The sequence below is a fragment of the Ascaphus truei genome, chromosome 1 (assembly GCF_040206685.1).
Source record: "Ascaphus truei isolate aAscTru1 chromosome 1, aAscTru1.hap1, whole genome shotgun sequence".
Classification (NCBI taxonomy): Eukaryota; Metazoa; Chordata; class Amphibia; order Anura; family Ascaphidae; genus Ascaphus; species Ascaphus truei.
This window is the reverse complement of record NC_134483.1, coordinates 453,370,740-453,386,148: the sequence shown is the minus strand read 5'-3', so window position 1 is coordinate 453,386,148 and position 15,409 is coordinate 453,370,740. Positions and strand designations below refer to the sequence as shown.

Genomic DNA, 15,409 nt, shown 5'->3' with positions numbered 1-15,409 from the left:
GAGTAGAGTATCAAAGACAGAGAACAGTCGGCGTGGGTTAGACTTGTGCATGTTGATTAGTGCAGAAAAGTAGGCTTGTTTAGCTTGCGAGAGGGCAGAGTTGAAACAGGATAGCATAAATTTGTAGTGAAGGAAGTCTGCGAGAGTGTGAGACTTCCTCCATAGGCGTTCAGAGGAACGAGTGGAGCAACGCAGCATGCGCGTGTGGGAATTTAGCCAGGGTCTAAGGTTAGAAGGGCGAGGGCGGCAGAGAGAAAGCGGGGCATGTAGATCAAGAGACGAGGACAAGACAGAGTTGTACTTTCTGACCAGGTTGTCAGGGTCTGTAGCAGAGCTGAGAGAGGAGAGGGAGGAGTGTAAAGTGGACTCAAAGTCAGGTAAGTGAATAGAGCGCAGGTTTCTGCAGAACCGGGGTGTAGATGGAGGTGGAGAAGGGGAGAAGCGAGATAAAGAGAATGAGATGAGATGATGGTCAGAGAGAGGAAAAGGGGAAATGGAGAAATCAGAGAGAGAGAAGTTTTTTGTGAAAACCAGGTCTAAGTAGTGGCCATCCTTGTGGGTGCTGGCTGCAGTCCACTGTTGAAGGCCAAAAGAAGAGGTAAGAGAAAGAAAGCGGGAAGCCCAAGAGAGAGAGGGGTCATCAATGTGGCAATTGAAGTCCCCAAGGAGAAGAACAGGGGAGTCTGAGGAGAGAAAGAAAGAGAGCCAGGATTCAAAGTGAGAGAGAAAGGCAGAAGGGGGATGAGTAGAGGTAGGTGGGCGATAGATGACCGCCACATGAACAGGGAGAGGAGAGAAGATCTGGACAGTGTGAGCCTCAAAGGAGGGAAAAGCAAGAGAGGGGGGAATAGGAAGGGTTCGGTAACGGCAGACTGAAATGTACTGTATTGTTATGCATCTTTCTAACTTTCAGCAGAGAGGCGTATGGAAATGTTTGCCATTAGACCTGCAATGCTGCATTAGGATTTTCCTAATTATAGCATTAGGCTTTGTCCCTGCTGGTGCTGAGCGCGCCGGGTGTCCTAACATTTTCGCAAGCTCTCGCGGGGTGAGGGGGGTGCATGGGGGAACGCTGCAGGGGAAGCGGAGCGCTTGAAAGTCTAAAAATGTGTTTATCTAAGCGCCGAGCGCAGGTGAGCATGTGTGCCCGCTCATACGCAAGCGCGCGCATCGCGTGAGCGGGGACTTGCATATATACATATATATATATGCAAGTCACCTCGCCAAGCACTGCCCGCTCAGCGCCAGCGGGGACTCAGCCTTACCCAAATATTTTTCATTGTATCAGATGCACTTTCTAATTATCTGCTAACGCAGCAGTAACTAAATAAAATAATAGCGGTACTTCATAATATTATTAATAATTAGTAGACAAATATTAGTCTGCCTTACAAAAATTTTGAGTTACAGATTTGAGTTACAAATAGTGTGAGTTTTTGCTTACCCGCAGACTCAGACAGATTGTACATTACAGTATGCAGTTGTTTATCTGACAATGCATAGTATGTCACTGGAATGTTCCACTTGTAGCTAAAAAAAAAAAAGGAACAGATTTGTTATAAAATTATTCACAGATCTTGCATTTCCTAAACACTGAGGACACAAAAATGAGGACATTTGTTCTTCTTGACATGCATATATTTTTTTTACAAATGCCAATTTACAAGGATATAAACTGAAACTACAGTATAGTATTATAGATTAGCTATAAATAGGCAAATCTCTGATTCATGTCATCCAGCAATTTATATACAATACTACAGCTTAATTAATCTCAAGCAAATCCAACAAGGTTTGTAGTATAATCCATAGAAGAGCATTCACTTGGTAAATTGGCCTTTAACAAGGAATAATCCTGCATTGATATGAAATATTGTACTTTTGATCCCACCTCTAAAGCTTGTACAACTCTTAATATTATTTCCTATAATGGAGCAATATTATAAGAGCCCCTATTCTATATCATTTTTTTTTTCAATCCAAAATACTAATTCACTATACCTTCACCTGTCATAAAATTAGATCCTATGATTCAGGGCTCTCATTTCTCTTATCAAGGGCTCTTCATCAATGAGATGCTTCCACTATGTAACCATCCATTTGTTCATAAGGAACTATCCCATCGCTGACACCCATATGCTGGGGTGGAATTAGTGATAGGTGGGCCCCGGGTGCAAGTAAAGAAATAGGTAATATCTATGGGTAAACACAAGCAAAAAGAAAGGAAATCACAGGATCTCCCAAAGTCCCTATTTATTGCACTCAGAGGCTGTCAAAGTACATAGGGGTTAAATACTCCCAAACTCAATCTTCTAGATGGCTAGTTTAATTACATAAAGTAAATGCTCCCAACACGGTGGGAGGACAATTTACCAATACAAGCCTGTAAATGGCCAAAACAAAGAAGTTTTATTAAAATTCAGAACATCGACACAAAAATGGGATAATATACAATATGTGTGTTAAAATAAATACTAAAAGGGTGGTTCTTGTTGCCCAATGATATGAAAATGGAGTCAGTGTAGATAAAGAGTTCCTTGTTGATCCGGATGGACGCAGGGAACCAGGAAAGTACAGGAACAAAAAGCGGGGACCAAACGATAATACTGTATGCCGTAGACAAGATTTTTAATCCATGGATGTGGCACACATGAACATACAGGTGAGGACAAAGTGTTCCTAGATGGAAAAATATGTAACGGGGCTATGCTTATATCACATACCGGCACCAGTATATATGCACAGTCAAATAGCTTGTTCATCAGTATATGGCACTGGATATTAAAGCCAAAAATGTAGCACCAAAAGCACGTGCATCATAACTAAGTAAAGATACAATGCTTACTAATATCAGCTAGATACATATAAGAGTAGTTTAGTATGATACATAACAATTAGTATCAACAGAGGCCAATATACGCTTTTGCTATCCAAGTTTAGAGTGTAATCTCTGATCTCTGGCGTGGATAATCCACTAACCACAAGCCGCTGAACGCAATACTTTGTTAAATAAGCTATTCAAATCAAATAGGCAAGAGCAAGGGCAAATGCGCATAATATACAACCAGTCCCCAAACAAACAGGAACGATTCCACCCGTATCCTCCAAGACATCAACGCGATGACGTCATGCCTGACGTACGTTTCGCGCTCTGGACTCTCGATTTCTCAAGGTAGGAGGTGTACATTACAACGGCGTAAATATCCTTTATAGCTCCGTGCTGGTAGGTTTTACTAAATGTTGTTGTGTAAATAATATCTATGGGTACATATAGTAGCGGGGCATGCAGATCTTTACCCGTCTGTCAGCTGAGGAAACCCACCCAGACGGCAATTGGGGCCTAACTTCTGTGTTAGGACTGCCTGGTTGGGTTCCCTCCACAACCGCTCAGTAGGCCCCGCTCGACTGGTAGGGCCTGGGGTGGGGGGGGGTGGGTGCAGTGAGAGAGGGTGCCTGTAGAGCAGCCGAAATACTGTTCCAGCTGTTTAAAAAGTGCTGGAACGATGTTCTGGTGCATGGCAGGATGGGCCCCGGAAAGTTGTGGGCCCTGGTGCAGCTGAACCGTTAGTTCTGCCACTGCCCATATGTTATCATCACTGGTTTTTTTTTCTCAGGACAAAGGGTGTGTCATGAAGGTATTTAAAAGGAGCCCTGGAGGAGGAGTCTATGAAATTCCAGAGCCACACTTATATCTCTCATTATCACAGTTATTAAAGAGAAGCTCTCCCCTAATTATATCAAGTGCCAGCTTGATGGCAGAGCTATCGGTGCCACTGCACCAATCTCCATGGTTACAGAGGCCCTGCACTCTTCCGGGGGAGAGCGTAGGGCCTCTGTAACTCTTTTACCTGCTCTGTTGCCCTCTCTTCCTGCAGGGTCCCTCATCATGGCGCTGTGATGTCAAATGACGTCACGTTGCCATGACAAGGGAACGTCATGTGACGTTGTGGCATCATGTTGCTATGGCAATGCGGCCCACACGGCACCCAGTTGCTATGACAATGGGAGACACTGCATGACATCGCAATGTCCCATTGTCAAAGCAAAGTGATGCCATTTGACTTTGCGGCGCCATAAGGGACCCTGCAGGAGGAGATGGCAAAGGGGAAGGTAAGAGGCCCCGCACCCCATGTCTGCAACCAGCCCCGTAATATTCCAAGCTGGCCCTGACTATATCTTTTGTCGTCTAATGATCAAATGTTATCTTCATCAAGTTGTCTTTACATTTACTTTCCTATCCTGTTAAATACTTCAATAGAAGGTTTAAAAAACATTTTCATAGACTCGTAGGATTGCACTAAAACTTTCTAAAACCAAGAAAGTACCCTCACCGGTTTATAAACTCAGCGCATATACCTGTTGTAATTGTGTTTTTCACAGTTATGATGCTTAGTTGAAAATTGCAAAGCATAATAAAGCGACAATCCCGGCTACTTTTTATTCCTTATTGTTAATAGGACAGAAACCCGGGGGTTTCCTCTGGAGCTGAACGGCACTATTTTCAGCTCAGTGGACCACCCTGATACATGCTGGTTTTAAATCTCTCTCCAGGGGGCTGCCAAATCTCATGCCAATATCAAGCCTCAATTTCATTTGTTTTGGCTTCCTACTGGATGGCCATTTACATCCCCTGTTAAAAAGGGATGCCACTGCCATCACATTATTCCCAGAGTACCACTAGCCAGACTATGGAACCACAGAGGTCTTGTAATGGACTGTAATTGTGTGCAGCGTATCGAGATGGAGCTTTGCTAGTCTGGGGTACAACCTACTCTTGGTAGACTGCTAATCTATATGCGCAGAGACCACAGGAAATAGATTCCCGTAAGAATTGCGACTCCTGTGGGGTCAGACAACGGACGGTGCTCAGAAAGGAGGTTCCCTTACCCGGAATGCGGCACATGAGTTACATGAGCTAAGGGGGTGTCTCACACCAATTCTAGATAGCGCACGTGCTGCTTGAAAACAGGCTGCACGTGAGCTTTTTGCAAAGTTCTACAAGGGTCTGGCGCGAAAGCGATGTGACTGGCTCCAGCCGGAGTCAGAGTCACGCCCCGTCTATGTCACCGGTAGCCCCTCCTCTAATTTCCACCAGAGGGAGTGGGTGCGCTGATGACCAATGCCTAACGACTTTGGAGAACAAGGGAGGTACTGGATGTGGCGAACCGCACCCTGAGTTCTTTGGAGTTTGGCGAGCGAAAGGAGTGAATGTACCATTTCTCATGTGCCCGTGCTTACAAAAAGACTTGAATATGTCTGGTGGTATGGACTTAGACCCCTATTGGCGACCAAGAGTGGTCCTGGTGGTGAAGGTGGAGGGAAAAAAGGTACATCAGATGCCTATGCCCCAAGTGTGATTTCCCAGGTGGCGAATTGACCTGGGGAGCCAAGTGTGCCTGCTGCGGAGCACAGTTCCTGAAACCCACGATGCTGTGGCCTACGGAATTAGCAGAGAAAGATGCGACTGACCCCTCTACCTGGCCGGAAATACTGCTGCTATTCAATCTCCCTCAACTATGGAGGCTTTGGAGGGTCCCTGCGCCCTAGCTGAGGCCCAAGGGGATTCGAGTATCCCGATGACCACACAGCAAGCTGAGATGGTTCCAGAACCGGTACCTGCAGTAGAACCAGAGATGGTCGGTGAGCCAGAACCAGCCAAGGAGATGTCAGGTAAGAGGATTTCCTGGGGTGATGAGACACCGTTGTTCTCAGAGGCTCATGAGTCAGGACCGGCTCTGCTGATTGCCGCTGATGACTCGGAAATGATCCAGTGTCTTTCCCTTGCGGAGGTGTCCCTACCCTCTTACTCCCGTACCAGTAGCAGATGATCTTCTGATGTGTTTTGACCGCTGTCGAATACGCTGAATGACACTGTGGAGGAAAAGAACAGTTCAAATTGCTCCGAGAGACAGAGGAGTCCTGCAACTTTAAACGCGACCGTGGAACCTGAAAGGCGGATGAGCCTACCCCTCGTGGAGGTGTCCGGAAGCCGATCCAGGGATTCTCCGGTACAGATGGAGGTACCTTCTGGTGCCGACGTCAATGCACCAGAAGCTGACAAAGGCAAAGACTGCTCATTTACGCAACGGCCGGATGTGACGCCCTTCAGGTGCTGGTCCTGGACTTGCAACCTGATCCCGCGATAACTTCTGGCGATGAAGCCACTGCTACGGTGATCGCTGGGGCGGATGAGAAGCCTTTGATTCCCGCTCCAGTGAGTACTGCTTTAGCTCCGGGGAAAGGAACTGTTACCTTTATTCAATCCATGACTAAACATGTAACCAAGCAGCCGCTGCCGAGGCTGATACGGCCTTGGCCCCTGAGACAGATAGTTCTTTGGTGGGGCCGGGTGTTCTGACTTATGCTTTTCTGGCCATGGGACAGTGAGATCAAGGTGGGGTAAGAGTCCTATGAGGGATTAGGGGGATCGCCTACTCTGTCTACATGGGAAAGGGACAAGATGCTTCACAAGATTCCTGGGTGGGTTATTGATTTTCTGAGGAAAATTGGGGGTCGAATAGTTCTAGAGAGAACTGGGATTCTGAGGTCTCTGACGAGAATTGGTTAGTGCAGAAGGAGGGGATGACAGCCCAGGGGAATGCTTTAAAGAATTGTCCTGGTATAACATTCCCATACCCTGCGGGTGCCCTTGGCCTGTAGTGAAGGTCCAGGGACATTCTTCAGTGATAGCTGACCTGACAGACTGCATCCGGCTGAAGACTGCCATGTAACTGTTACTGCAGAGTGTAGTAATAAACCCATTCCTGTTTGCTAAATACTCCTACCTGGTGCATGACCTTACTTGGGGGAGAGGTAATAAGTTATACCGTGGGATATCACCCTCAGTTCCTGAAGCCTATGGCATATGGAGGCGCTGCACTGCTAAAGATATATATGGGGTATGAACCCCAGAAGCCTGTTCCTGTGTTCCTACTACCATCGGCGGATGACTCAGCCCTCCTGTTGCCTGCAGGTATATGCACCACACACCCTGTAATGGCCTTAATATCTTTGTGCCTCAGGCACCAAAAACATAGATTGTAAGCTCTATGGGGCAGGGACTGTGTCTGCAAAATGTCTCTGTAAAGCACTATGTAAAACTAGCAGCACTATACAAAAACAAACAATTATTATTAATTTTCACCATTATTTCCTATTATAGAGTGATTCTACTGCAGCAAAGGATTCTGGGAAATGAGATGCAAATAGCCACACCGTGTCACCTTTAATACCTATCTGTATGATGAATGTTAAAATCTGACTTCATGTTTTCTTTTTCTTTAATATCGCATCTCCCCTTTCTATGGCAGTAATCCTATCTCTCCCTATTGTGTTACACATGTTCTTCAAATGAAATAAACAGTAGAAAAAGCTCACTTGAGTTCAGAAGGTGGTTCTAATATGTTTGCCTTTGGGTCCTGGAGAAATCGTTTCTGTATTACAGTATTGTTAGATTTCACATTAAGTACCGGGAAACTCATCTGTCTTGTCCAGGTATCCATAACTTCTTTGACTGGTTTACCACTCGCCTAAGGAAAACATTATGCAATTATATAGAAGAACTTATTGAAAACAATGTAATGGCTTTATGGCTGTATTTAGGGACAAAAAAAATCTGTTAGTTCTTACCTGAGCCAACGCTTCCCAAAAGTCATCCGTTTTAGCATTCTGGAAGTGGTGCTTCTTTAGGTAGTTCTGATATGTAAAAATTCACCAGACACATATTTCTATTAATTATTTGGAAGTCATGTGGCCAAATAGGAGGTTAGAAATACTTAATAAAAGGTTTTAATTTTTCTGGGAGATACCCTTTAATGAACAAGCTTTCATACAGTACAAACTTACAAAGGGTATAATTACATGCTGATCCAAACCTGGATCTGTAATTTACAGCACAACATGATTTTTTCAGAATTGATTTGGATAAATAATATTTCTCCTCTAATGGAATACAAATCCTGTATCATACCCGACATCCTTCTTGAAAGTGACTACGAGAAATCCAATCTTCAAGCATTCTTAGAATTGATGCCCCCTAAATAAGAAAAAAAAGTTTATGACTTGTTACATTTCTTCAATGCAAATATTTGTCTTGAGCAATCTACTTTCAGAATGTTTAATATTTAGCACACATCTTGTCTTTTATTTCAGCCTGCACCTAGGAACATGTTTTTTCTTGGCAGTATAAAAGGTAAAAATGGAGGGTGAATTTGTGTAGAGTTTAGCACTGCCAATCATTTTGAAAACTTGTGGGAGTGAGAACATGTAAATTCTTCCACCAGATCTAGATCCATATTAGCACTGGAGAAGTATAGATTAATTGCTAGCATTGATACCTGTACATATTACAGTATACCTGAAGAAGGGTTTTCTGAACCAGTGCACTTATAAAAACCTCTCACGTCGATCCATTAAGAGCTTTCAGAACTTGCAACAAACCTGTCCTCCACAAGTGAGTTATCAGCATTTTTCATCTGTACTCGTTTTTTTTTTACAGCTTAGAAGTTCTGATGGTAGCTCCATAAATCTGTTTGTTTCTACTCAGTAATATAGACAAGTAAATGTTATGCCTGGTAATATTTCTACCTTATTGTAGGATATGGAATCAAACACAGATGTGATTTCTGCAGGAGTTGAGACAGTCACAACAATCGGGTGGGAGGACTGCAAAGCGTCATCTATCATCACAGGCAGCACATCATCATTTAGAATCTGGTCACGCTGAAACAAAACAAGTTGGCTCTTTTCAGAACATATAAAAGAGCAAGGGTGGAATTCCCTGTTTGACTAATTTACCAAAAAGGTAGATTTAGCACAACTTATAAAGCAGCAGCAGAGACCTCTTGTTCACCTTAAATGTGATAGAATTCTATGTAACAAGTTTGTGCTTGAGTTCTCAAAATATAACTTTTTGCATTTTGGAGAGAAGAGAGAGAAGAGAGAGAAGAGAGAGAAGAGAGAAGAGAGAAGAGAGAAGAGAGAGAGAGAGAGAGAGAGAGAGAGAGAGAGAGAGAGAGAGAGAGAGAGAGAGAGAGAGAGAGAGAGAGAGAGAGAGAGAGAGAGAGAGAGAGAGAGAGAGAGAGAGAGAGACTCTTCATACTAAACTAATCCCCCTATGTCTTTATAAAACACTGACATTAGTTAACCTTCTGAGCTCGGGGTGAAACATATTAAAAACAATGCGAAAAAACATTGTATGCCGTTTCCATGACAAAAGAGATCTGTGTAGTGTTCAGGACTACAGGCAGCAGCTTCCTGTTTTGAACGTACTTGTATTTTTTGCCATTGACAAATAATAGCATTACACTTTGTGCTGAAAAAACAGTGCTATATCATCCCGAACATGTCTTGCATTGCGTAATTTACATTTGTTTATATTCTAATTCAATTACCCGAATAAAAATATTGTGACTTCCAGAATTACCATGTTCCAGGTGGGTTCCGCAATATCTACTCCTAAGTATTCAAAGAAACTGGCAAAGCCTTCATTCAGCCACAGGTCGTCCCACCAGTTCATTGTCACTATGTTTCCAAACCACTGGAATAAATAAAACAGCGAGGTTATTGTAACATCTATTCCCACCGACTGCATACAGATTAATACACTCAAACGATCTCCCACACTGCTGTTGAAGCCTGCATTGCTTTATTCCACATGGGCCATACATACGTGCTACACGGTGCTAATCCACAAAACACTGTACAATGCTCTAAGACACCATATGGGCCTGGGGCTAGACGGTGTCTTAGCTTAGCACTGCGTCGTAGACATGGCCCAAATTTGTTGTAAAAAATAGTTATTAAAATAAATGATCAGCCACAATGTTTAAATAATATAGGCTGACTTGTTTGAGTAGCAATATTTATACCTGATGTACAAGTTCATGGGCAATTACTGTTGCCACTCTCTTCTTATTGGCTGTCGCAGATTCAGCGGGGTCAAAAAGCAGATTGGTCTCTCGGTAAGTGATCAGTCCCCAGTTCTCCATAGCTCCAGTGCCGAAATCAGGGATGGCTATTTTATCTAAAGTGGGAGAGAGAAAAAAAAGATAATTAATGCAAACAGAATGCAAAAATAGGTAAAGAAATACAAGAAAATAAACACAAGTCATATCAATGATGGAAAATGTCTTCTTAACTCTTGAAATGGAATAAGGATGGCAACTCTACACATAATCAAAGTTCACTAAAGTTGTTTCAGCCGTAACATCAATGTAAGATCACTTTTGCAGGGAGAAGCAGTGCAATGCATCAGGCAGCAAGTCAAATAGCAACAGGTTTCTTAAATAGAACTGTATTTTAATAAAAGAGCAGCAATCAAGATAATGCATTTCTATTGAAATAATGTGATTTTTAAAGCTGCATAAAAAGCATACTCTTTACTTTTTATATACACCAGAGTCAGATAGTCCCACACAATTCATTCTACCCAGTCAACCAAAGACATAGCACACATCCAGATACAATCATGGCATATAATACAACTCTTTTACAAAGAAAGTATGACTTAAATATGTTAAGTTCAGTAACACACCGAGGGAACATTGTAAAGTTATTGTAGCTACATATGGATATAACTAGTTATATAGTAAACAAAAACAATATATACCTAATTTTGGTAATGAATAGTTCATGTTGAAATATTCTTCAAAGTAGTCGAACACAATTTTAGTAATATTAGCTGCATATTCTGCCGTGTGGAGTTGTAAGGGTTGTGCATAGATTCTTAGCTGGAATTGGAAGAAAACTATAAATACTACCGTTTACATTCAGAATGAAACTGAGAAATATCAAGAGAAAAAGGGGTAAAGGGTTAAAGGGAAGGAGGGGAATAAAAAAAGAGAGAAAGCTAAAATGTATGAAAATTACAGACATATGGAATAATTTCTGTCTGTCAATACAGAACAAGCCTGGCCTACACAAAGGGGTAACACCTCAACACCAACAGAAGGAAAGGCACATATCTTATATTTTTAGGTCGTGACTTGACAGGTATTGGAAATGCAGGAAGAAGGGCAGCGCATGTTAGGATAGTGTGTGAAGAGTAAAAGGTCCTTGTGTAAGTTTTTATAATATTTTTGTTTTAAAATATGCACAATAACTAGGGTGACCAAATGTCTTGGTTTAGCTGGGACAGTCCCAGTTTTTAAGCTACTGCCCCATTTCTCGACTATCTTTTGATATGTCCCAGTAACAGAGAGAAAAGCAGGGTCTGCCGCTGCAATTTCTCCTCCAGCCATTAGGTGATGCTGAGCTGTGCAGCTCATGCAGCACCTCCTGGCTGCAGCTTGCTGTATTAATGATAAGGTAAGAGAAAGTGTGTGTGTGTGTTTGTGTGTGTGTTTTTGTCTATGTGCGTGAAAGAGAGACATGGGGGAGCAGAGGGGGGACTGAGAGACATAGGAGGGTGAGGGGGTACTGAGAGAGACAGGGGCTAAGAAAGAGACATTGGGAGGGAGGGGAGGGAGCGAGAGAGACATGGGGGGAGGGAGGGAGACATTGGAGGGGGGGCAACTGAGAGAGAGACACAGGGGCTGAAAGAGAGACATGGGGAGGGAGAAATAGACATGGGGAGGGGTGAGGGAGAGAAACATGGGAGGAAGGAGGGAGAGAGAGAGAGACATGGGAGGGGTGAATGAGAGGGACATGGGAGGCGGAGGGACAGAGACATTGGAGAGGGAAGGGAGAGAGACATGGGAGGGAGGAGGGAGAGAGACATGGGGAGGGAGGAGGGAGAGAGACATGGGGAGGGTGGAGGGAGGAGGGAGAGAGACATGGGGAGAGTTGAGGGAGAGAGACATGTGTAGGGGGTATGGAGAGAGACAGATACTGGGGGGAGGAGGAGGAAGAGATACAGACACTGGGGAGGGAGAGAGACATGAGGAAGGGGGAGAGAAACAGGGGGAGGGGAAGAAAGAGAGACATGGGGAGGGGAAGGGAGAGAGACATGGGGAGGGAGAGAGACAGACCTGAGGGAGAGGGACATGGGGAAGGGGAGGGAGACAGACAGACACTGGGGAGAGGAGAGAGACTAGGGGGGGGGGAGAAAGATATGGGGAAGGGGGATGGAGAGAGATATGGGGAGGGAGAAGGGAGATAGACACGTACTGGGGGAGGGAGAGAGACAGACATTGGGGAGGGAGAGAGATACTGGAGAAGAGGGAGAGACACTGGCGGGAGGAAGAGACACTGGGGAGGAAGAGACTGGGGGGAGGGAGAGAGAGACACTGGAGGGAGGGAGGTAGAGAGAGTGACAATGGTGGGAGGGAGAGACACTGGGGGATGGAGAGAGAGAGACTGTAAGGGGTAAGGAGACATACTGGGGTGAGGTAGGGAGAGAGACACTGGGTGGAGAGGGAGATACACTGGGGGGAGGAAGGGAGATATGAGGAGAAGGTGAGAGACACATGGGGAGGGGGAACAAGAGAGACATGGGGATGGCGAGGGAGACACTCGGGGCGGGGTGAAGGGAGAGAGATAGATACTGGGGAGGGAGAAAGACTAGGGGGAGGGAGGGAGATAGAGACACTGGGGGGAATGAAAGAGATATGGGATGGGGGGATGGAGAGAGATATGGGGAGGGAGAAGAGAGATACATGGGGAGGGAGAGAGACAGATACTGGGGGGAGGGAGAGAGACAGACATTGGGGGAGGGAGAGAGACTAGCGGGAGAGAGAGAGACACTGGGGAAGAGGGAGAGACAATGGCGGGAGGAAGAGACACTGGGGGAAGGACGAGAGAGACAATGGTGGGAGGGAGGGAGAGTAACAATGGCAGGATGGAGAGAGACACTGGGGGATGGATAGAGAGACTGTTAGGAGTAGAGAGACATACTGGTGTGAGGGAGGGAGAGAGAAACACGGGGTAGAGGGAGAGAGACACTGGGTGGAGAGGGAGAGACACTGGGGTGAGAGACACTGGGGGGGCGGAAGATAGACACTTGGAGGAGGGAGCACGCTGGGGGGAGGGAGAGACAGAGAGACACTCGGGGAGGGATAGAGAGACTGCGAGGAAGGTAGAGAGACACATGAGGGTGAGGGAGAGAGACACTGGGAGTGGGAGGGAGAGAGAGACACTGGGGTGAGGGAGGGAGACGCACTAGAAGAAAGAGACACTTGGAGGAGGGAGGAAAACACACTAGGGGGAGGGAGAGAGACACCGGGAGAAGGAGAGAGACATTGGACTAGAGAGACTGGGTGAGGGAGGAGAGACGGGAGGGGGAAGAGAGAGATTGGGAGAGAGGGGAGAGAGATTGTGGGAATGGAGAGAGAGACTGGGGAGAGAGACTGGAGGGATAGGGGATAGAGACTTGGGGGAGAGGAGAGACTGGGGGGAGACAGAGACTGTGGACTGGGGAGAGAGAAATACTGGGGGGGGAGAGGGAGAGATGGATATATTCTGGGGGGGGGGGGGAGAGAGAATTTATAATACAGCAAAAATTGGGACGTTTTTAGACAAATAGAATATTTATTTTTAAGTGATCTAATTTGTTTTATAATTAATTTTTTAATGTCCCGTTTTTTACATTTGAAAGTTTGCTCATCCAAACAATAACCTTGAACAAGGCAATAAAAGTCCATACTTACAGGAATACCACGTGCTGAAGTTCTTTCTACATATTTGAACTGATGGATTGCAAAACAGACTAAATATGTGCTCATGGGAACCGACTTGTAAAAAAGCGTCCGTTTCCATCCATTTCCTTTACTGACAGTCTCCTAAGTAATCAAAACAAATAGCATATTGTTCTTTACTCTAGCTGTACAAAACAAATAGGCATTCTTACCGACATATAGTTATCGTATCCTTATTTTAATTTCATTAGTAATTGTTGTGCAAAATTGACAGGTATTAAAAATGCAGGAACAAGGACAGCGCATGTTAGGATAGCGTGTGAAGAGAAAAAGTGAACCCGGTCACCCGTCAGGAGAGGTGTCCCGTGAAAAAACTCCCATTAGGTCGCTGAGGCCGCTGCCCACCCAGACGTACAGGAATAGTGGGTAATTAAATCCCATTGAGGTATGAGTGGCCTTGTATGACTGTATATGAATTCCATTCTGATGAGAAAATAGGCTAAGCTGTGTAACATCACCTATTGCTTATGCTGTGGATCTAAGGTGCACTTTCCGGACCAACTTTGTTATTGGAAGGACATTTTCCTTAAGGATAGACCTTTCCAATTTACACTCTGGAGGGATCAAGCCCCTAAAGAAAATAGCTTAACACACTTGCTATCTCTCTTGGGAATGAATCTAGGGCTCATTTGTTCCCATATATTATACACTCCATCTATATATATATATATATATATAAGGAGGATTCCATAAGATTGCACAGATTGACATATAATGAACAGTCACCAATTTGGGACCCTTCACTTCCATTTACTCTATTTTACCTATTATATGTATGCATTGGTGTATTTTATTTAAGTTTAGTCTTATACAGAACCTTCCTGTTCAGTCACAAAAGTCATATGTTTGAATAAATGTGTGCAAATTCCTACAATCCATACCTTGCTGTCCTCTTTATCTCTAGTCCCACCATTTCTATTTAGAAATAATATTGATACATTCTATGCACATAGTTTCCTTTTTAACTATTCTTTGGGGTCTGGATAACCCCCTTTCTACCAGCTGCAGGATTGTATGGTAATTTGACCAACTTTCATTAATACTATCACTTTTCCACAATTAGTAATACACATTAGCGCCCCTTTTCCTTTTTCACCACATACAATGTATCACATAAGAAATAAATACATATGGGATACCAGAATGAAAGAAGACAGAGTAACTATGTCAGTTCAAGTGGTAACTGTTGCAGTGTGTCATAGTTTATGTGAGAGTATCAGACCCTACAGTATATTACAACAGTCTTATAACCTATTATTATCACAGTCTGTGCTGCGAGACAGTGGCCCTGAAAGAATCTGATGTGCAAAGTGTAATCCATGGCCATTTGTAAATCAATAATTAGACCTCAAACCGCAGCAAATATGTGCAGTATAAGCTTATACTGCACATTTTTGATGCAGTGGGAGATCTAATTATTTATTTACAAAAGACCACAAATAATGGCTACAGTTGTTTCATCCCTGTCGATAACAGACTCGTGTTTACTTATATCTAGTGAGGATAGAGTGAGAGATTCACACATGCTCCTATGTACATCTGGTTTAGCCACCTTGCATGGCTGTTGGCGATATTGGGCTCTGATGCCTATTGTGTGTAACATCGCTCTGGTGCAGGTCGTGTGTGTACACACACATATATATAGGTTGCTGCTTCTACCTATTTTAACCCTATTTGGATTGTATATTCACACTATAGGGGCATAGCAAAGTATTAAGTGGGAATTTGTCCCACCTCTGCTATTTATGTATGTTGACCCTCCATTTATTTACTTT

At 44.1% G+C, this 15,409-nt stretch overlaps 1 protein-coding gene across 1 annotated transcript in view; it reads right to left on the bottom strand.

Annotated features, from left to right (window-relative positions):
• ENPEP (glutamyl aminopeptidase) overlaps positions 1–15,409 on the bottom strand; it is a 57,134-nt gene that overhangs the window by 29,526 nt on the left and 12,199 nt on the right. The window contains exons 3-11 of the mRNA XM_075565064.1: positions 13,587–13,718; positions 10,610–10,730; positions 9,870–10,024; positions 9,425–9,538; positions 8,587–8,721; positions 7,970–8,035; positions 7,630–7,695; positions 7,378–7,529; positions 1,445–1,530 (exon numbers count right to left, since the gene is read on the bottom strand). Coding sequence (XP_075421179.1) covers positions 1,445–1,530; positions 7,378–7,529; positions 7,630–7,695; positions 7,970–8,035; positions 8,587–8,721; positions 9,425–9,538; positions 9,870–10,024; positions 10,610–10,730; positions 13,587–13,718 — 1,027 coding nt within the window. The remainder of the gene's footprint in view (positions 1–1,444; positions 1,531–7,377; positions 7,530–7,629; positions 7,696–7,969; positions 8,036–8,586; positions 8,722–9,424; positions 9,539–9,869; positions 10,025–10,609; positions 10,731–13,586; positions 13,719–15,409) is intronic.